Below are 21,323 nucleotides of genomic sequence, written 5' to 3'. Positions count from 1 at the left end.
AGTGCAGAAGTGGGCGGGAAGCTGTAACTGTAACAGTGAGAAAGGGAATGACTGGAAAGCCACGGGTGAATTCATCACTCCCCTCACAGAGGCTGAAGAGCTTGGCCGGAAAAATCACAGGCTCACATGGAAAACTGCGGAACGAACTGTTTACTGGACTAATTTTACTGACAGTTTTGTCAACACAAGCATTTTCAATAATAATAATCACTGATGTATTTTTTCGTTATAGTAAATGTGAATTACGTATCACAGCACGCCACTTAACACAACGAAATGTGACCTCTCACAAGTGTGTGTGTGTGTGTGTGTGTGTGTATATATATATATATATAAAATGGATTCTTAAAGCAAATTATTATGATAACGACAACAATAATAGTAATAATAATCTTTGGTAAAAAAAAAAGTCAGACTGTTGGGAATATTTTGGTAATGTGTGTAGGCAAAAGCAATTATTTTAAAGGCTGCACCAGTTTACACATTTGCATGACTGCGATCTTAAAGCATAAGTAGCTCTTTATTCCATTTCTACAGGAAGTTGCCAGGATCCAAATGAGCCTGTGAATCATTAAGCTGATTATCTGTGGTAATGACTTTACGTAGCAATAAAAAGGGTGGAAATACACAGAAACATGGATGCACTGGATATACTGGTTGTCCTACTTTAACCTGCTTCATTCGTTTGTTTTATGTGAAATAGTATTTGTTGTTAACAAGGTGCTCTTTGTAAGCCAACAAGGCAATATTTAACATCCTTTTTTTTTTACTATATTGCTATATTTATATATTACTATAAGTATGCGAGACATATGGGCAACAAATACATTCTAATCTTGATTGTCAGACTTTATCTAAGACCATGTCCTAACTTGTTTTGGGGCACTCCCTCAGCCATGTGTGATGCCTTGTTTTATAAATATTCCATGGACATTTGTTGTATATGGTGCAGCGTGTAATAATAACAAATCTCCAAGCATTGCCCTGGAGTTTTATAGATCAAGTGTGACAGGCAGGTCTGCAAAGTCCAATTTCCATAGAGCAGAGGCATTATATAACAAGGAGTGGCACTTGGTTGTCAGGCCTAGTTTTTCAGGTTTTATTGAAAAAGGCTTTACAAAGTAAGTCTCAATAAGCAGCAGCACTGCAGTATACAATGCAGTGAAAAGAAAAAAAAACTTGTCTAGGGATTCTTGGGATTGAACATAGTCCAAAATATTACAAATTTAAATACATACAGTACATACAAACATATAGGGGTACACAAATCATTTTACAGCAAATTATTTACATTTATTTACGCGTTAAATATTTTTTTCATCCATCTGCTAATTTCAGTGTAGCACTTGTGAAAAACTAAATAACCAACATTGGGGTGCCTCAGTTAAAAAGGGAAATTGCTTTTAAAAGGCACTGGATCTGCACCAAAGTTTAAAAAAAGAAAAAAAAAACATGTTTAATCACACTGTAAAGAAAAAAAAAATCAGTGCATGTCGTTAAAATTACTTAAAATGTCTGCAGACAATATGAGATGTCTATATCAATGATTGTTGACAGGCTGGAATTTAATGGCAATTACTGACATCAGCTTTGTCAGGATTACTGTGTTTATGATGTTGGCTGGAGCAGCTTCAGTCAGTTCTACTGTTAGACTGTTATCATGACTTTGTTGGTTGCTACAGACTGCCAGGCTATTAACAATTATCCCCCATTTGCCAAACAGTTCCAGTGCTTTCCACTTATATATCTGTCCCCCTGGTAGCGGAAACTTGATATGTAAGAAACCAAATAACGGTGTGGAAAATTCAACGTGGAGTCAATGCTCCATCCTGCGTAGATCTGAGGAGGACAGTGCAGAGAGAAGACAGAACACAACCAAAGAGCAACAGTTCCCTCTCGCCATCCTTCTTTGAAGGACGGACAATCCTGCAATTTGTCCCCAAGGCTGAGAGAAAGTGGATCATTTCAAGACTCAGCAAAACACATTCACAGTACCTGCTTGAGCAGATGTAACTGTGGTAGATTTTAAGAATAAAACTGTCATTCCAGCGCTGTGGCCAACTCTGTATGCAGGCAATTAAAATAATCTGTAGGACTGCAAAGTGGGAGCTGCCCCATTATCATCCCATCAAGGTCTGGGGCTGGAGGGGAGCACATGATCAACCCAATTCAGTGGTTGTCCCACTGATGGCCCGAAACACGTTAAGTGAATTTTGCAACAGTGAGCGCATCATGTCTTCCTGGTAGATCTGAATGTGAGAAAGAAAAACAAAAAGGATGTGAGGCAACACATACGCACACACAGCTATGACAGGTCGGTCCAACAATGTGGTTTATAATCAAAGACATGCATGAAACACTGAAAAGGTGTCATATTACCATGGACTCTTTAATGTAATCAATGCTTTTAAACTGTTATACTGATCTGTGAACAAGTATCTCTTTTGGCTGTTGCCTTCTCCTGGGCTGAGGTAGATTTTAATGTTCCTGTTCTGCAAGCCTTTGGATTTCGTACAGTGTCTGTCTACAGAAGTGCAGTAGAACACAAATTCACTGGACAACAATACACTTATGGATCGCATTACCTGTTGATGCCTTAAAGCTAAACGTCAGCAGAGTGGAAAAAGAAAATCAAACTTGTTAGCTTTTTAAAAGGTCACAAGTCTTGTATGCACAACCAGACAAAGGCAGAAATGCGTGAGTCAACAATATTACTCAACTGATGGTAAGGAAAGGAAAGGTCAGATAAGTCATTTTAATGTACACCAGTCATAGAAACGCACCAAATTAGAGGAGGTATACTAGTCATAGAAACGCACCAAATTAGAGGAATATATATATATGAATATGTTTAAAACATTGTGAAACTGATAGAAATGTGTGTGATTTTCATCACTTGGGGCTCATTTTAAAAATGTGGTTTTTAAAGTCAATATTAAGTCAATAAGCCTGGCTTAAGTGATTCACCATGAGCGTACAAAAACCACTGGTTTGTGTTTGAAGCATTTGAGGTACACAATATTTCGCAGCCCAATTTGATCACCTGTTCATGGATGATTTCCGAGAGCTCTTTGACCATGTCCTTGAAGTTTGTCTTCAAGCCCTCGTGATACTCAAACTGGTCTTCCTTGATCAGACGCTCGTTTATGTCAAGCGCCATGCTACAGGCTTCAACAAAGCGCCTGCAAGAGGAAACGCACACATTACTCAAGTTCAAATCAAGCAGTGGTGGTTGAGATGCGAGAGCGTACCTAAAGATATCCTTGAGATCCTTTACTCTCCTGTTCCCCGGCTGGTTGCTCTTACTGTCATCAAGGAATGCTCTGGCATAGGCCATAGGACCTGCATTTACCTGCACAAAAACGGTGACAGATCAGGGCTTATTTTTTTTAAACACCAAGGAAAGTCTTGGCACACTTTCTTCTGGTGACTCACGGAATTTTGGTTCCGTGCCAAACCAAACTCTTACCTGCACAGACACGCAGCCCTGCAGCTTGAGCTGGAGCTGGATCATGTCCACTTCCTGGTTTGAACAGAGTTTGGTCAACTCCACGGTACGTGCCTTCATTTCATCTATGGCCACGTCCACAGGCTTTAGCTCCACCTGCTTCTCTCCCACCACCTCCACTCGCTTCTTCACGTACGGGAAGGCGTAGGCAGCTGGAGATGAAGGGCCACAATTAATGAGCAGCACGGTCATCATGAAAGATGTTACATTTAATCTTTTTTATGTAAACTTGTAAACAAATGGGATTGATCTGTGATTGAACTACTTGTCATTGTGACACCACTGCACACAACCTAATGTGACCTCTGCTTTTAACCCATCACCAAAGTGAACAGTGGGCAGCTTTAGGGACCGGGGAGCAGTGTCTGGGGACGGTGCCATGCTCAGAGCACCTCAGTGGCAACTTGGCAGCTGGTGGACTGGAACCTTCTGGACCCAAGTCTACATCCTTAAGCCACCACTGCCCGCAGTAACTCTGTGCCGACGTATAGAGTACAACCAGAGTTGACAGACCCCTCATAAAAGTCATTTTTAAAGTCAAATGTAAAAAAAAACTCACAATAGACATTAGGTAATGCATTCAATTTGATTAGAAGGCTGAGAGGCTGTCTGCTTCCATTAACCTTTACCTACAGACCGCTCACTCTCTATTACAATCTGAATATCTGAAAGCCACACTAATCGATGCTATTTACTTAATTCATGACATCCAGATTTTGGAGAACTTATTTTCATATAACACTTCAACTTGGAGTATGTTATAGCATGTCCATTACAGACCAAGAAAACAATACAACCTACATGTTTTACATAACAGTTGCTACAGGGAACGAGTGATTCAGAGTTTGGTTTAAGGCTGTTGGAATCACAGCAAGTCTAAACAGAACTATAAGATCGCAATTCACCTGGAAGATATTCTAAAAATTCAAATAAAAAAACGACATGGATTGGCTAGGTGTTAGCAAAAAGAAAGAATGATGATGAGTCAATGATGATGTGTCAATGATGATGTGTTCCTTCAAATCAAGCCAAAAACAGCACAGTGTTTGTGGCTTGACAAACAACAAGAAACAAACAATATGAAAACATTTTATAAGAGGTGAGTAATGTAGAAACGTTACACAGAGGGGAAGAGCACAAGGTTCAAAATATGAATTTTTGTGTGTCCATAATCCATCTTAGGGGCCATGGATATGTCTGGGGAAAAAAAATGATCTCACACAAACAACCATTTATGTCTATTGTTAGGGTTAAGTGGCCATAGTTGGTCATTTGAAAATGAGGAAAAATGGTTTGTACAAGCAGCTTGCACTGTTGTATTATACAGTGTTTAAGTTAAACATATTTATATTTATATTAAATAATAAAATTAATAATAATAATAATTGAGTCCCTTAACCCTCCCACAATGGAGAAATGTACAATGTGAGTGTTTGCAACCGACACAGGTGGCCACGAGAGGTGCCATTAGAGATGTGGTGTCTCTGGGAATTGAACCCATAAATAACGGTGGCAATAGTGGTCATACCTTCCAGAGCTGCACATATATTTCTTTTTTTTTAAACCATCTCCTAGTTGTTTTTGTGCATAATGTTATTTGCATACTTGTTAGCACCGTTCGCCTCTTGCACTGCTCCTCAACACCGCCGTGCTTTTTGCCCGAAAGCGTGTACGGGGTCTCGAACACGAAACGACTGATGTTGTGGTTTTTTTCAAAGTCGCTCTTCGTCTCTGGTGCCTCCTTCTCCTCAAAGTATGGCTTTACAAAGGTCACCTGGACGTAGGCAAACTTCTGGTCGAGGTCTTTGGGGTTGACCTGTGGGCAAAGAAGCGGCCCGGGTTACACGTGTGTCAACTGCACAGCCAATGAAAATAGAACCCTGCGTGTCTTGAGGAACAGAATTTGGAAAATAAAACTAGGCAAATGTTGAGAAACAAATGACTGACGGTTAGATGAGATTAAAAAAAAATCATGGTGTCATTGGAATAAAAAAGGCTTGAGCTTAAAAATAAATGTTTTCCTGCAATCTGTGCAAATAACAATATAAATAAATAAGAATTCCACTGTCAATAATCGTGTATTGAGGGTGAAATTATTGGATGCACCTTATTCTACAGAGGCGTTATATTTGAATTTGATCATTTAAAGTGATTATTTGTGATTAATGCTTTAATTTTTACAGCCCTAAAAATACCTACAGTACATATAAAAATTGTTTGCTTAAACAGAAAAATAGGACTGTTACCACCAAATCATTTATTGTGATATTCATTTTTAATCCCAAATACTGTACCTTGTTCGAGTCCTGGATAATCCTGACATTTTCTGGCCCAAACTTTTCCCCGTAGAGCGCCAGCAACCGCTGCGAGATTTCTGACAGCCCTGTTAGTTTTGGCTCTTTATAAATGTATTCCTTTCCATCCTCCTCCTCAAACAAGCCCTGTGTAAAAGGAGACATATTTTATCAAGTCAGAAACAAGAAGCACTGGTGATTTCACCAGCGGAACATAAACAGTAACGTCATGTAATATAATCTCAGTCAGGTGCTCACTAATGTATGCTACCATTAGGTGTGCACAGAAATAACCTTAGATCATAACATCATTAGCAGGCCGTTGGAAAAGGAATTCACCAAAGGCTGGTTGAGTGCATACATCGTACCTGTCCATAAAAAGCCACTCTGAAGAAGGTTCCCAGCAGTCTGCGGCCTGACTGTATCACCTCCATGATCTTGTTATAGGCCCGGTGAAGAGTGTCGTACAGTCGGCTGAGTTTCTGGAAAAAAAGATCATGGCCTAAACACGGGTCACTGTGACTCCAGAGACGAGCAGCTCACAGAAACCCTTGGGTATGTGTGATTATAATTTCAGTTAATGAACTGTTCCTTGCATGAATGATGATAACTGTCACATAGCTCAATGCATCACATATACACAGAAAAAAAAGACATGTCCTATCAAGTCCTATTTTGTCCAGAGTATACACAGTGATGTGAATGGTTTTCTTCTATAGCCACAGTTGTAACTGTGAGATGTACCACTTTTCTCATGCTGCCTTACAAGTAACAAAGATGAGCTTATTCAACTGGCAACAGAAAATGAAAAACAGGTTTATGCTTTTGTCAATCGTTCTTACACACAGCAAGTCCTGACCTGCTGGAACACATAAGGAATTTGGCTTAGTATCCTTATGCAGTGTTGTAGTACCAGTACCAATACTTCCTTATGATGTTTTTTCTTTTAATAAATATGCCATGAACTGGAAGTCGTTGTTATATCACTGGTAATATACAGCTCTGTACACTGTGCTTGGGCTTAACCTATAACCACAGTGAGGAAACTAAGGAGAAACATTTCATTGAAATAATTTTTATATATTTTCTAGGGTGAAAAATAACCAAAAATATTAGAATAAAACAGAGCTTTTTCCCCAGCTCTAAAAAGAATAATAATTAGTTGGAAACAATTTTTTTATCAGTGATTTCTTTTTATATATAGACATTTCAGGTAACACCAAGATATATAGAGTATATAAGAATAAACTGCTGACGTTGTTGATGTACTTGTTGGAGTACGAGTATTTAAATGAAGTATCAGTGTCAGTGCAACTCTAGTTGTGGCAGTACCTCATATTCATGGCGCTTCTCATAAATGGGAATGACGAGTTTGGCAATGTGCGTGATGAGCTCATAGCGTTCCGACTTCCACAGCGCCTCCACGCAGACCTCCAGGTGTTCAACCAGGATCTCCTAAAACAGGCACAGTTTACATTGGAGGACAGTCAGCAGTGCTGCAGTCGCGGCCCGAACGCGGCCACAGTGCTGTTTACATGATGAGTCAGACCTCAGTGTAGTATACATCTTGCATTCCAGTGTCTTCTTTCATGGCCGCTTCCTCGTCGATATTTGCAGTGATCTTCTTGAAAGCTGCGAGGCCACTGGGGAACAGCTCTGATGACGAGACGCAGGAGAAGAAATTACACGAGTGATTCATTTTTATGTTTGCTGCTCCGTCTGAAACAATATGCTTCTGCTAAATCATCAGTTTAATGACAGATGCTGAACTGGAGCCATAGACATAGCCATGTCGACATAGGCATGTAACAAGAGCTGGTCTACATCCAATTATCTAAATCACATGTGTCCAACTCAAGGCCCGTGGGCCAAATGTGGCCCACCTGGTCATTTTGTGTGACCCGCGGGATATTACATTTTTTTTATTACATTGAGTAATGTACACTATTTTTGTAACTTACAAACAACAAATAATATTCAATTGCAGAAACATTTATTAATACATTATATGAAACCACCGTTCTCCCTTTTTTTTACAGCATCTAACTAGAGACATCTGCCCAGATACAGTATGTACATGTTGGTGGGGTGTAGAAACAATAAAACTAAACTAAACAACACACAACAGTGAATATATTGTAAGTAAAAAAAAAAAAAACATATACTATACATATACTACATACGGTATATACTAATATTACATACACTGTAATTAGTAGCGTGTGAGTGGGTAAGGTTCTTACTTTTCCTGTGTAGGTATTCTGCAACCAAAGCAGCGACGTGAACGTAGCACATGGCTGCCTGTGTAGAAAAATTAACAGACAACACAGTGATTTAGTCAGTGCTAAGGCATGAACAGGCAAAAACAACGACTGATTTAAGCCTAGATTAAAGCCAGAATATTTTCTGCTCTCAAAAAAAAAGTGGCGAGACAATATGCAAAGCACATTGCTTTTTGTACTAAAATGAGGAAAAAAAAGTTCAACCAAAAAAAAAAAAAAAACGAATGGAGAGAACATATGTTCCCTTTCATTTTAGCCCTTCCTGTTTGTCAAAATTATTCCCAACTGTTCAATAAAACTGAATTAGGAAATAAATCAACTTGAGCTCACGCAAACCATTAACTTGACCACCCCGGCTGAGGCCGAATCACATGGTTTAACCATTACACCAGGACAAAATAAAACAAGGTTCTGTATATTCTAGATGTATTTTTTATTATTTTATACGAATATAAACATGCTTTTCCCTTTTGTGCAGTTCATGCAGAAGCAGGATGAAAATAAATATTGTTTACATGCCAGAAGCAAAAAGTAAACAGTGTCATATGAAAACAAAAACCCACTGATGCATGCCAGTTTGTTATGTCATGTTATGATAATCAAAAAAAAACAAAACATGAGGCGTCACCAGACTTAATTGTGGAAACAGTGGGTTGTTACAGTGTTTTGTTTTGTCAGCTACATGGTTTTATGGTTCATTGTACATGCAGGTAGATGAGGAGAGAGTAATATGTCACTGTGTGCTTAAAGAGAAAACAACTTTGTTATTTTGATTAAGTAAACATGTTTGCTCACACACAAGGGAATCATTGTGTTTGTGACTGCAAGGTCTGAGTAGCTACCTCAGATAGATCCCCGTTCTTCAGGTGTGCTCTGGCCATGCTGTCCAGCCACGTCCGCCTCAGCTCTGGGGTGCTGGCGTAAGACCGGGCCAGACTGTACTGCAGGTCCAGCAGCATCTCAGGGTCTTTTTCATGCTCTCTCATCTGTGCTGTGGCCATCAGCACTGTGCGGATCCTCTTGGTAAGACCCTTGACTTCTGAGGGGAATGCTGTTGACTATAATACACAGATAGGAGCAAAGCTGCCATGACTATACAATACAGTACATAGATGTTTGCATTAACAACTATGTATGTTATTTGACTTTAATACTGCTATGTACTACAGTAATCCCACTTTATAAATATGCCCTAAAACATACAGTATGTGTCAAACTCAAGGCCCGGGAGCCAAATGCAGCACGCCAAGCTGTTTTGTGTGGCCCGTGGCAGAGTTTCTTAACCTGAGAAATTAAAATGTAAAAAATAAAATTCTCAAAATAAAACATTTTTTAGACTCTATTCTGTTCGAGTCTCAACGACCTATTATTTTAAAATATTGCCAGATTATCTTTAAATGATGAAAGTAAATGGATATGACTGGACTTTCTTTGATTGAGGTAAATTATTAAAAATTAAGTGCTTTTTTTTTTTTTTTACTGTGTTCCACTGCGGCTCAGTACCAAATGACTTATGGACTGGTTCCGGTCTGCAGACCAGGGGTTGGAAACCCCTGGTCTGCACAGTTTTCCATTTACAACTGGCCCTTCAAGTGGAACTGTATTGCTAATGTGGCCCCCAGTGAAATGACTATTAACTATGCCACTCAATGTAATCTATGGACACAAACAAACGGCATGCATACAAATTACTGCACTTTTCCGAAATAATAATAATAACTGTATTAGCACGAGATGATATAGTTCATGTTCTCAAACTATAAAATATAGCAATGCAGTGTCTGATGTAAGAAGGCTCATTTCTTGAGACTTGACATATGACGAACTGCATTACAAACTTTTGACTGACACTGTACCTTCATGGCCTTGTCGCTGTTTGCAAAGTTGTTAATGATGGATAGGGACTCCTGAAATCTGGAACTGCCAGTCAGCGCCACATCCGAGATCAGCTGGCTGACTGCAATTATAATCTAGAGGTGGTAAAGAGAGAAAACTCATACTCATCTGATGACAATAGTGCAGTCAGAACTGATGGTAATCTGAACTACCATCTGATACCGCTACAATAGAACAACCTGTGTGTTTACTGAGTCAAAGTTCATGTTAGTGCACTAGTTTGAAACCCGTAGGTTGAATGCGACCAGGTGCTTTGTCATTGTCATGTCTTTTGCATAAGTCCATGAATAGCAACCACTTTCTTGGCCTCGATGTGTCAACGATGTGTCAGAACATTTTAGACGTTTTGACAGGATAGCGTGTGGTGGCTGTTGCAGGTGCTGCACCTCCATGCTGCCAACTTCCCGTTGCACCACATTCCAACAGTACTCTTGGAAAGAGAAATGCTGATTGCCAAAGTGAATGCAGTACAATGAGCTCTGTGATGTGGTGCGGTTTAGGTAAATAAACAGTGATTAATTAGTATCTCCATTGGAAAGAAAATTATGAATTGATGATTGAAAGAAATTCTCTGATACTCTGACGAGGAAGTCACCCTTCAGAGTGACCTTTCGTCAGATATAATGATTCTCAGAATGTTGGGCTGCATTAAAAAGGTTGTTTTCAAATGTCAACCCCCCAGAGGTTATGTAGGTCCACAGTGCCTGTGCAAAAGATAGCTTCACAAGAGAGGGACAGAAGAAAAAGGTGGACATGACTTTGTCGGGCTGTATAATTTGTCTTGGGAACAATCCATGTCAACATGGTGACATGGTGTTGCGATCAGGCAGAAGAAGAGGGAATCACTGAAAAAGTCATTCAGGAATTGAAATTGTAGGCTTAAGGCTCAAGGTTTGGAATCGTTGTTGCAGCAGTTCAACAAATGAGTGGGTCTTTTTTTCCCCCCCATGAGCCTCTGCTTCACAATCACCAAAACTGTACCTGCAGGTGTGTTCGCAGGAACGTCTTTCTCTTGGTGTACTCGTAGTTATTTCTCATCAGCAGGTAGAGAAGGGCGGAGGCCTCAGCCCGTAGGGACCCCAACTTAGACACGCAGCACTTGAGCACCTCGCAGCACAGGGCCTCACACAGGGTCACGCGACCTTTAAACAGCACTGAGGGGAACTGAGGGGAGAGCCAAACGTTTAGGGTCAAGTCTGGGAAAATACTGGGACACTCTTATTCTTATCAGAACCAAAAATAGTTACTGTACATCGAGGGGCAACTGGACGAGGTAGGTTTCTCGAAGACGTTTCACCTCTTATTCAAGAGGTCAGAACAGTCAGAACCAAAGAAGCCTCTTGGATGAGAGGTGAAACGTCTTCAAGAAACCCATTCTGTCCAGTTGCCCTAAGTGTAACTATTTTTGTACAAGATGACCTGGACGACTGAGAACCTACACAGACATTCTTATCAGAACAATACACTTTACATCCACCCAGGAGTGGAACCTATTTATATAAAAATGACAAAGAACTTTCACTATGGCCTTGGCTTTAACACAGTAAAAGTATTCAATTTGACTATGAATCCAAATGTGTAAGGGTCTCTCAAGACATTTTACGAACATGCATCATAGCATTTAAGGGAAATTGCAACACGTCGACAACTTCGATAAATTATGAGCATCAGTTTGCATTGGTCAAGTGTATTTAGGATTAACATACATGTATATCCCACTGGGACTCAGAACTCAGTCCTGTACTTCCAGGTTTCTGTCCTACCTTGTTGATGAAAGCCCTCAGAGCAGCGAAGACGTGCCTCAGTGCAGATTCTGATTGGCTGACTTTAAGGAAGGTCAGATAAATGTCGAACACCTTCTTCATCAGGGTGTTGTGGCCGTCGCTGTCCAGGAGCTGGGTCTGACACACACACACACACGCGCATGCATCTAGAAAAAACTACAATGCACATCTTTGGTATCCACCCAGAGTGAACAGTAGTGTCCTGACCTTAAAGCACTGGGTGAAGAGTGACAGCACATCCAGGATGCTCAGGCAGACTTCAGTGGAGATGTTGGCCTCCAGCAGAGCTTGTTGGTGGATTTCTGCTTCTGAAGGCCCCGATCCTAGAACACACACATCTCGGGAGTTACCATAAAAGCCGACAGAACCCACAAATGGAAACTTGCACTAATTACATTAAGAGTTGTATAGGAGGACTGGCTGTGTGTGTATTATGTGCAGACCAAAGACCAAAAGCCATATGGACTCTGTAACTAATGGCCTTCCAGACCATAATTATAATGACCAGAACTAATGCAAGTGTAAATACATTTGCTCTGAGAGGACTTGATGACCCGATGTAGCGAGCCCACAGTCGTGTATTATTTTACTACCTATTACTACTACTACTAAACACAGCTGAAATAGAGTGCAATATTCAGGTAAAAATAATCTTTTGAAAATACATTTGAAAAAACACCAACCTGCATCTCAACCAGCTTTACAGGCACAGAAGAAACGTAAAACTAAAATATTGTTACCAGATTAGTTCAGCACATGATATTTATGTTGATTTGATGGCATGCTTTTATGCAGATGGCTCTGTGTACATTTCCCCATTTGCCTTTTTACAATAATACTTGCTGGTAAAATCAAAGAAACCGGATCTATAATATGCTTGCGGTTACCCATGTTGAGTGTGAGAGAGGCTTCCATAGTGCTGAACTGATGAATTTTGGTCTGCATGAGACTGGCTCGATTGCAACGCATGGCGGGCATGGTCTGAGATTTCCTGTCTGAGCTGAACAGCTTGGACACGCAGACCTCCTGACTCCTGCATAAATACCACATCCACAACAAGAGAGAAGCCACTTTGGTGTTAACAACAAACAATGATAAGCAGTAAAAAAGAAAAAAAAAGAAAAAAAAAAGGCCAACGCCCAAGTCAAGCTGCGAACACCATATATGTCAATAACTCGCACAGAACAGTTACGCAGAGGGCTGCAAGGTGAGGGCTGCCAAACTAATAAATGTTTAATCTGATTAAATCAGTTGGTAAAGTTTCTAAATTTCCCGAAGCGAACTGCCGAGGGATTAATAAAGTTAATAGTTAGTAGTTAAAAATAGATAATAGTTAAAAATAACTATCTATCTATCCATCTATCTAGCTGTGGGCATCTAATCACAATTAGTCCAGACAAGACAACTCAAGTAAATGTTTGATAAAGGAAAAGAAAGAGAAATAAGAGCATGTCAGTCTCACGCATGTTTTTATTTGTGACTATTTTGTTCCAAATAATTGATCAAGAATTAATCTAGCTAATATTTCACTACCTAATGTTGATGGATTTATAACTGGGACTGGTCTAAAGGATGAGGCCGGATGCCTCACCTGAAAGTGAAGCCTGCACAAATACATGCTGGCCATGTGTGCCTAAATCACAACAGTCAGAGCAACAGTAGGTAAATGAAGGGACAGTGGAATTATCGGATGTACAGTTTGCATCATTTTGCCAGTGTGATTAAAATCCAATAGCATTTGAATCAATTATCTGACCGATTAATTAACACGAGTTATTTGTGACTGCATGCAGTAATAACTGAGCGTAGAGTTCACCACCTTCTGTTCAAGTATCGCGGTTACACCAGTGTTTTTCAAACTTACCTGCTAATGCATCTCTTTCCAAGGTAACGAAACTGCGTCAAACAGACTCTGTGTGAAAGGTTGATATAACAAATGCAGTGTTGTTAGCTGTTTGATACTGTTGCCAAGCGAGCTGGATACAATATGCTAACACGGGGGGAAAAAAAACAACAGCTTTAACCACAGGCTCTTCATGCTTTAATAAACAGTTGGGTGGTGTCGTGGAAATTCTTTTGTCATGCATAAAAAAAGGGACATCTGTGTCATGCTAAATGCTCAGCATGGCCACTCGCTGTCTACACCATGACACAGTAGCAGCCACCCTGCCTTGATACTTACTCAAGCAAACTGAGAAAATTCATGATGTCCTGAGGGCTGACTTTGTTCCAGTAGGCCATCAGAGTGTCTGTGGAGAAATGCAGGCGTCAACGTAAAAAAATAATGTGTCTGGGTTGTTTTAAACAGTTGCTGACGAGGGACTAATTTACTTCCTCTATGTAAACACCCTTCTTCCTTAAGCAACAACAAGTATTTCATATTCTGGGCTTTTATTTATAACCCTGATTGTTCAGATGGTCAATTAATCAGCACTAACCCTCGGACAAAGTCTTGACAATGTGCAGGAAGGAGATCAGAAGGCCTTTGATCTCATACTGCCCCAGTCTGCCACTGGCAGGAACAGGGCAGCCGCTCATGGTGGAGCAACGTCTCTGGAGCTGCACAAAAAAAACAAAACAAATAACAAACAAGTGCAAACCAAAGAAAAGCAAACATTAAGTGGTAATATTTAATCACAAAATGTAGTCTTAAAAATTTTGAAGTTGAACATTGAAACAGCCTTTTATAAAAAAAAAAAAAAGCCTTTTAGACAAAAAAAAATATATATTTCTGTAACCCAAATTATATATCAGGATTTTCTCGGGGATCATACCGAACCGCCACCAGGAGGTGAGTGAGATAAAAAAAACATGATGGCAGTTTGGAGTGATTTTTAAGTGGGATTTTTCCACACAAAGAGTGTAAAGTGTAAATAACATTTTTTCCTTTTAAAGGTGTGTCATCAACACCTCAACCGGACCAGTAAAACTCTGGACAAACCTGTTTACTCATCAGATCAGTATTTTTAAAAGCACATACTCCCTCAGTAAATACTGTAAGAACAATATTACTGACATTGCTTTCAGGTATGATTTAGTAGCTGTAGATGCAGTGTATTTTTTCTAATGAGCAAATGGTTTTGAATTAAAGTCTTGGCTCAAGTGATGGAAAGAGAACAAACAGCAAAAGTCAACTTCTTCAATGTGTTAACTCAGCCAAGGAGTGTTTGCATTCAAATTCCATTGCCAAATTAGAATCTATCCGTGGCTTATTTACATACATACAACATTCATTTTAAAAATCCACAATCTTGAAGGCACTACAATATAGCACGGTTGTTGCAAAGTCAAACCTCAATACTGTCTGGTGTGCCTGGGTCCAAAAACAGAGAGCCTCTAGAATCCTCTCTTCTCACGTGGCCATTCTGAGCTGGTAGACCTGGAGTTAAAAAAAAAAAGAAAAAAGATTTTAAAAGACAAAAAAACAGTCAGGAGTCTAAACTGTCTGGGGAAAAAAAAACAGACGCTTGATCAAAATATTTTAGGGGGTTTTGTTTACTCTAAACGCTTCATGCAGGTCAAAAATAATTGTGAACGGATTATTTAGTCTTAGGTTTCAGCACAGATGATTTTGCTGGTAATTATTTTGTCATAAAAATCTCTGTACTGCATCGTGTAGTGAAGATCTCTGCTCAGCTTCATCAATCACTAACATCATTATAACAGCAACACATGGCAAACATGAAAGCACATGTTTTATTGATTTAGCTTAATTTCCTATTTCCGTTTATACTGACCGTGGTCTTTCTCAATCGCCGCGCTGACCCTCCTGCTATCCATGGTGCCAGTTGATATTAGATCATCCCTGGAGCCCTGACCAGGCCAGAAATAAAGGGAATGTTGGTCACATGATGTGAACTATTATTTTGTACACTGCAAACAAATTGGAACAGATGCAAGGAGAGAGGATCTCACATTTAGGCCGAGGCCAAGGACTGAGGTGTGTGGTTGTGCAGACAGCTGCTTCAGGTTCTGGTAGAGCAGCTCAAAAAGTGGCAAGTACAGCAAACAGATCCGGGCCTGCTGGTTCTGCAACAAGAAATGATCAAATGTTAGTGTGCACAATATGCTGTCGGCTAATCAGATAAAACACTACATGCAAAACCAAGATGAACACAGCCTGAACTGTGTCGAGTACAAAACGCCATCAACTGAAACACTGGGAAGAATGGAAACTCCATACACAGGTGGAGTAATACCACAAGAATGATTTGCATATTATTTACACATTTAAATATAAACAAACTTTTTTTTTTATAATTTTTTTTTAAATGACATTAAAGAGAAAAAAGTCAACTCAATTAAAAGATGCCTTCAGGTGACCAAATGTCTGAATTCTCTGTTGCCACTGGTGCATGATGGTTATGATTACAAAGGGCAACTGTGACCGTTGTAAACCTCGTTACCATCTGTCAACAACGCCAGCCAGCGTCGCTCACGTTGCCACCTGGTTTGCATAACTGACAACCCTCTCAAAGCACAGGCTCGCCTGTGCACCATAGTCAAATTCTTGCTGTCAGGCATTAACCGCCATACATGCAAAGAGTAACTCATTCAAATCTATGGCACGTTTAGAGACGATGTTTTGCATATGTGGCTGGTTTGTTTATTGCGTCCATGTGTTTGAGGCCGCCGTACGTGGAAGCTTTTCCCTCTTGAAGATTTTATTACTGATGTGGTCAAAGTCTGACATCGAAGCAGACCTTGTCATAATGTTTAGTTAAAGGTACAGAGTGCAGACTGCACAGTACTGCACTGGGACATTGACAGATAGGTAGGCGATAAAACCTACGCGCGTGGCAATGTTTGAGAGGGGCTGCCAAGAGTCTGCATGTTAGACAATAACCACCTCTCACCTTGAATGCTGTGTAGCGGTCATCGGCGGCGTGTTTGATCAGCAGGTTCTTGAGGACACTCACGGCCAGCTGTCTGACCTCGGGCCCCTGCTGCAGGGCCTCAGCCACTTCTCTCAGCAGCAGACCCACCAGGAAGTGGTTGCGGCAGTAATCTTCAGTCAGGCTGAATTCCAGATTTTGCTCTGTGCAGTGTTGGACAGGGAGTCGTGTAAATCGATGCACGTAGTGAGGAACTTTTTTTTTTTTTTTTAATCTGACACCTTAAATGGAACTTGGAATGCACATGCACCTGGAAAACGTAAGCCTGATCTTATCAAAAGGACAACACAACATGTGACCTCATTCTTACTCGTTTCAACATAAACTTGTGTAGGTCAATACACCCACAAAATACACACTCAGGTAGAACTGAAACTACGCCACACCTAAAAAACAAAAGTGACACACTGCACACAGAAGGAAATGTGTGGGAATATTTGTTCAGTTGTTTTGGAGACTGGGGGCAGCTCAGTAATTCAGAGGAATTTTGTTTTTCCTTCACACAAGCAATAAACATGTCCTTCTGATTATTATCTCTACAGCTTAAAGACATGAGACATAACCAGTGAGCAACAGAGACAGAGAGAGAAGGAAGGAGGCAAGAAAGGAAGTGTGAGTGAGCAACGCAGCCTCCTACACGATCAATATCAGCAACCACGTCAATCCAGCATTAGGAGAGTTGTTTTCCACAACAACACCACATCAAGCTCCTCCCATCAACAACACACGGGCTCAGGCCCTGGCAGGCAGATTAGCATTAGCTCGGGAACTAGCATTGCGAGCAAGGATCCCATTCTTCTCCCGAGTGAATGGGTGCCTTATGAGGAAAGGTGGCTGGCAGGGTGGCCGGGCTAGTGCAGTCAAGAAAACAGAGCAGTCGAGCGGTGGCGATGGTATGGTGCGTTGAGCGTCACACCTACCTACTGGGCCAAATATCTCCGTTGCATATGAAATAAAATCTGGCCACAAGCAAAACAAACATAAACACAGGGGAAAAAAAAACAGAAGGTGGGTTGAAATAAAGGCAGTTGGGATAAAACTGTGGAACATATGCAGCAATGTGTGCTGTGCGGGCGGAACACATGTTGTGGTGACTAAACTTCTTTGGCCGCAACAGATGGGATCAAGGTACTGGAGGCAGGACAGGAAGCCGTTGGCGGTCATTATAGCGGTGAGTTGGCCAATGTGTGGTGGTGATGGGGGGGGGCAGATCGACTTCAAAGGAAAGGACTCTCACCTTGTACCCTCTGAAGCTTGGTGCGCCCAAAAGCCATGGGGAGATTGAGCGGGATGAAATGCTCGTGGTTGCACACGGTCATGATGAAGTCAAATTTCATTTCAGTCAGAACCTGTGGAGACGGACACACAAAAACACGTGCACTTCAGACAAAGGAAAAAAAAGAAAACATGTGTGCTTATTTGTTTTTAATCAAATTTGCAGTGATAAAGTGATAGGAACTGTGCACACAGTTGATGTTAGAACTGCAGAAAAAAAACAACAACACACAACTCCTTTCATGTGGCAGACACATGAGAATTAACATTCAAATATTCTGGCACATCTAGCTCCCGATACCTGGCATTTTGTGCAGAGAACCTGCAGTAGCTGGTGTCACTTCAAAACACGTACCTTTGGATCTTTGAGACTGAAATGACACATGTAGTGGTTGACAAGAGTGAAGGCAAAGCCCCTGTTCATGAAGGTCAGACACCGCTGAGGGAGGGGAAACAGAAAAGGCCTGGTTAGCTCACACTGTGAACACACAAACTGAAGAAAAACTGCAGTCACAAATGATGCTGTGAATGCATGGAGTAATATGTGAAAGTACACAATCATTAAACAATTAAACAGTTTGTTTTGATCTTTAGAAATTCTTGTGTTAACAGCAGGTGTGCTGTTTACAGGCTTCCCCCAGCAAGCACCAAGCATGTGGTTCCTCTGGAAATCGAACCCAGGACTCTCTGCTCTCTGCTTCCGAGGCGGGTGTGCTAACCGCTACATTTTTGAACTGACTCAATGGTTTTCATTTAATACTTCCAGCAAATGGAACCCCCCGCCCCGCCAAGCACAACGGTCATATAAGCCAAACCTTGATCAGATTGGCCAAGCTCAGGTTAATACAGCGGGCTTCTTCTGGGATTTCCATGTGACGGATGGTGATGTGTGGCATGATGGACAGCACCAGGGACTGGAGCGCCTGGTGGAAACTGTCAGGGAAGCGCTGAGGTCGGGGCATCTTCGAGTTTGGACAAAAATGAAATGACATATTCAATACAAATGTTACCTTTGACCTGTGATTAAATTATTTGTTAAAGTGTCATCTTCCAAAAATTGGATTACAAAGATTTAGATTAAATTACTGTAGATAGGATAGAGCAGGGGTGTCAAACTCATTTTCACCAGGGGCCAGATCAGCAATTCAGTTCCCCTTGAAGGGCCAGTTGTAAATGGAAGACTGTATAGATCAGGGGTCCCCAAACCCCGGTCCGCGGACCAGTACCAGTCCATAAGTCATTTGGTACCGGGCCACAGTGGGACAGAGTAAAAAAAAAAAAAATGACTTAATTTTTACTAATTGACCTCACTTTATACTGTTTATATTAATATTTACCTTATTGTTTATCTCAACACACTTTTTACATGAATATTTACCATTAGTTTATATTTAGCACAATTACTGTTCTGCACAACCTATATACATGTGTATATAGACATACTTCAAGTAATTACTCATGGCCTACAAGCTGTGTACTTTGTACTGTGTACTCCAGTTGCCAAGCAATGACATTTCGTTGCCAGACTCACTGTTTCCTTGTGTTTCTGTGCAATGACAATAAAGAAAGTCTAAGTCTAAGTCAAAGAAAATCCAGTCATACCCATTTACTTTCTCTATTTAAAGATAACCTGGCAATATTTCAAAATAAAATGTTATTCAGACTCTGATACAAATAGAACAGAGTGTAATAGATGTTTTATTTTGAAAATGTAATGATCTTTCAATCAGCTCAGCACCTTGGTACCAGTCTGTAGTAACAGGTGGTACTGGCTGACCAGTCCTTGGAACAAAGAAGGTTGAGGACCACTGGTATAGATGGAACTACTCCATCACAGACTAATACATGTTTCTGCAATTGATTATTAGTTATTCAAATTAAACATATTGTTCATTGCTGTGTAATAACCAAAAAACTTTCTCAGGTTAAGAAACTCTGCTGCAAGGACTTTACTAAATGTTTTTTAAGCTCCCATAGGCCACACAAAACAGCTCGCTGGGCTGTATTTGGCCCCCGGGATTTGAGTTTGACACATATAGGATAGACAGACAGAGAAATCACAACATGTTTTCATATATTCTGACTATAATTTTTTTTCATTATATATCTATATGTAAAGTGTATGAGTGTACTAAAAAGCACTTCATCTGTGTATTATTGTTGTTATTTTGCAAGTGAGTACACAGCCCAGTGTGGGCAGGAAAATTGACTGCTGAACACTGTGACTCATGTGATTCTATTGACAGGTGTGGTACTGCAGCCACGTCAGACTTTGACGCTGTTACTCGTGACATGTTTTGACAAGGCCCTGCAGTGTCTGATCTGAGAACAACAGGAAAAACAAAAAAAAAAAAGACTTCATATTGAATCCTTTATGCGGTTGCCCTCCTGCAGATACTGGGCCATGGATTTGGCCATGGTCTCACAAAAGAACCAGGAGTACTACAGACAGGAATAGAACGGAGTTGTGATTAACTAGTTCCCTCAGTTCCTCTTTGGTGTGTCTGTAGCCAGGAGCACTGACCTTCAGCAGTTTGTTGCTGGTGTTAAAATCAGCAGTTTGCTTGAGGACAGCTGTGACCGCGGTGGCGAGCACCTCGTGGGTGGTTGCCGAGTTTCCTGACAGGGGGACTTTGGTGACAAACACATACTGGGGATAAAAAAAAAAAAAGAATAAAAATCATTCACACGCCAGGGTCAATGTTGATTTGTTTAAATTTTTTTAATAAACTGAGGTAAAGATTTCTTATTTTTATTATAATGTATTACCTAACTAATTTTATTTTTTTATACTTTTTTATCTTTATAATTGCCCACTTGTGAAGTCACCGAATGGCTTGTCCAAGTTCATTTTAGTACGGGCAGACGTCGCCCCCTTGTGGGGGAAAGTGGTATTGCTGCGCTATATAAATTTCTTTTCAATACTTTCTCTTCTTTCACCTTCATTGGAGTGAGATATCCACTCAGTTATAACTCTTTAAGGCTAAAGGTAGAACATATCCTAAAGGGTTGTAGTTCGATTCCACAAAGCCCCAAATCCCAGGAAGGGAAATAAAAATAAAATACATTTTATTTATACATTACATTACAGTATGTTACCTTCAGGAAGGAGCGCAAATAGTGTTCCAGTCCTTCCTCGTGACACCTGGAGACTATATGTATGATCACACTGAGAGCACAGAGTGGGGGAGAAAGTTTAAAAACAAGAAACCAAAAAAAAAAAAAAAAATTTTAAACCACATGTTGCATACAAATTACGCCACTCACCGCAGGGCGTTGACTGCAACATCATGAGCTTCTTTATTTGCTGCTGTGAGCACCTGAAAAAGCTGCAACAACACAGTTGGCAGGAAGTTGATGATGACATGCGTCTCCATGGCATGTAGGCA

At 40.5% G+C, this 21,323-nt stretch overlaps 1 protein-coding gene across 1 annotated transcript in view; it reads right to left on the bottom strand.

The window, feature by feature from the left end:
• Positions 1-1,075: 1,075 nt before the first annotated feature.
• dock11 (dedicator of cytokinesis 11) overlaps positions 1,076-21,323 on the bottom strand; it is a 47,468-nt gene continuing 27,220 nt past the window's right edge. The window contains exons 24-54 of the mRNA XM_008327512.3: positions 21,202-21,323; positions 21,034-21,103; positions 20,459-20,584; positions 20,305-20,376; positions 18,750-18,896; positions 18,290-18,373; positions 17,897-18,008; positions 17,580-17,618; positions 16,621-16,802; positions 15,680-15,793; positions 15,502-15,577; positions 15,058-15,143; positions 14,203-14,323; positions 13,947-14,013; positions 13,629-13,676; positions 12,652-12,797; positions 11,972-12,087; positions 11,744-11,881; positions 10,962-11,144; positions 9,941-10,054; positions 8,927-9,142; positions 8,046-8,103; positions 7,352-7,458; positions 7,135-7,257; positions 6,171-6,284; positions 5,803-5,949; positions 5,114-5,324; positions 3,470-3,660; positions 3,252-3,352; positions 3,044-3,182; positions 1,076-2,249 (exon numbers count right to left, since the gene is read on the bottom strand). Of these exons, the coding sequence (XP_008325734.1) occupies positions 2,160-2,249; positions 3,044-3,182; positions 3,252-3,352; positions 3,470-3,660; positions 5,114-5,324; positions 5,803-5,949; positions 6,171-6,284; positions 7,135-7,257; positions 7,352-7,458; positions 8,046-8,103; positions 8,927-9,142; positions 9,941-10,054; positions 10,962-11,144; positions 11,744-11,881; positions 11,972-12,087; positions 12,652-12,797; positions 13,629-13,676; positions 13,947-14,013; positions 14,203-14,323; positions 15,058-15,143; positions 15,502-15,577; positions 15,680-15,793; positions 16,621-16,802; positions 17,580-17,618; positions 17,897-18,008; positions 18,290-18,373; positions 18,750-18,896; positions 20,305-20,376; positions 20,459-20,584; positions 21,034-21,103; positions 21,202-21,323 (3,660 nt within the window). The 3' untranslated portion in view covers positions 1,076-2,159. The remainder of the gene's footprint in view (positions 2,250-3,043; positions 3,183-3,251; positions 3,353-3,469; positions 3,661-5,113; positions 5,325-5,802; positions 5,950-6,170; positions 6,285-7,134; positions 7,258-7,351; positions 7,459-8,045; positions 8,104-8,926; positions 9,143-9,940; positions 10,055-10,961; positions 11,145-11,743; positions 11,882-11,971; positions 12,088-12,651; positions 12,798-13,628; positions 13,677-13,946; positions 14,014-14,202; positions 14,324-15,057; positions 15,144-15,501; positions 15,578-15,679; positions 15,794-16,620; positions 16,803-17,579; positions 17,619-17,896; positions 18,009-18,289; positions 18,374-18,749; positions 18,897-20,304; positions 20,377-20,458; positions 20,585-21,033; positions 21,104-21,201) is intronic.

Source organism: Cynoglossus semilaevis, chromosome 1, assembly GCF_000523025.1.
Source record: "Cynoglossus semilaevis isolate Cse_v1.0 chromosome 1, Cse_v1.0, whole genome shotgun sequence".
Taxonomy (NCBI): Eukaryota; Metazoa; Chordata; class Actinopteri; order Pleuronectiformes; family Cynoglossidae; genus Cynoglossus; species Cynoglossus semilaevis.
Note: the sequence above shows the minus strand (reverse complement) of the source record. Positions and strands in the feature narration are given on the sequence as shown.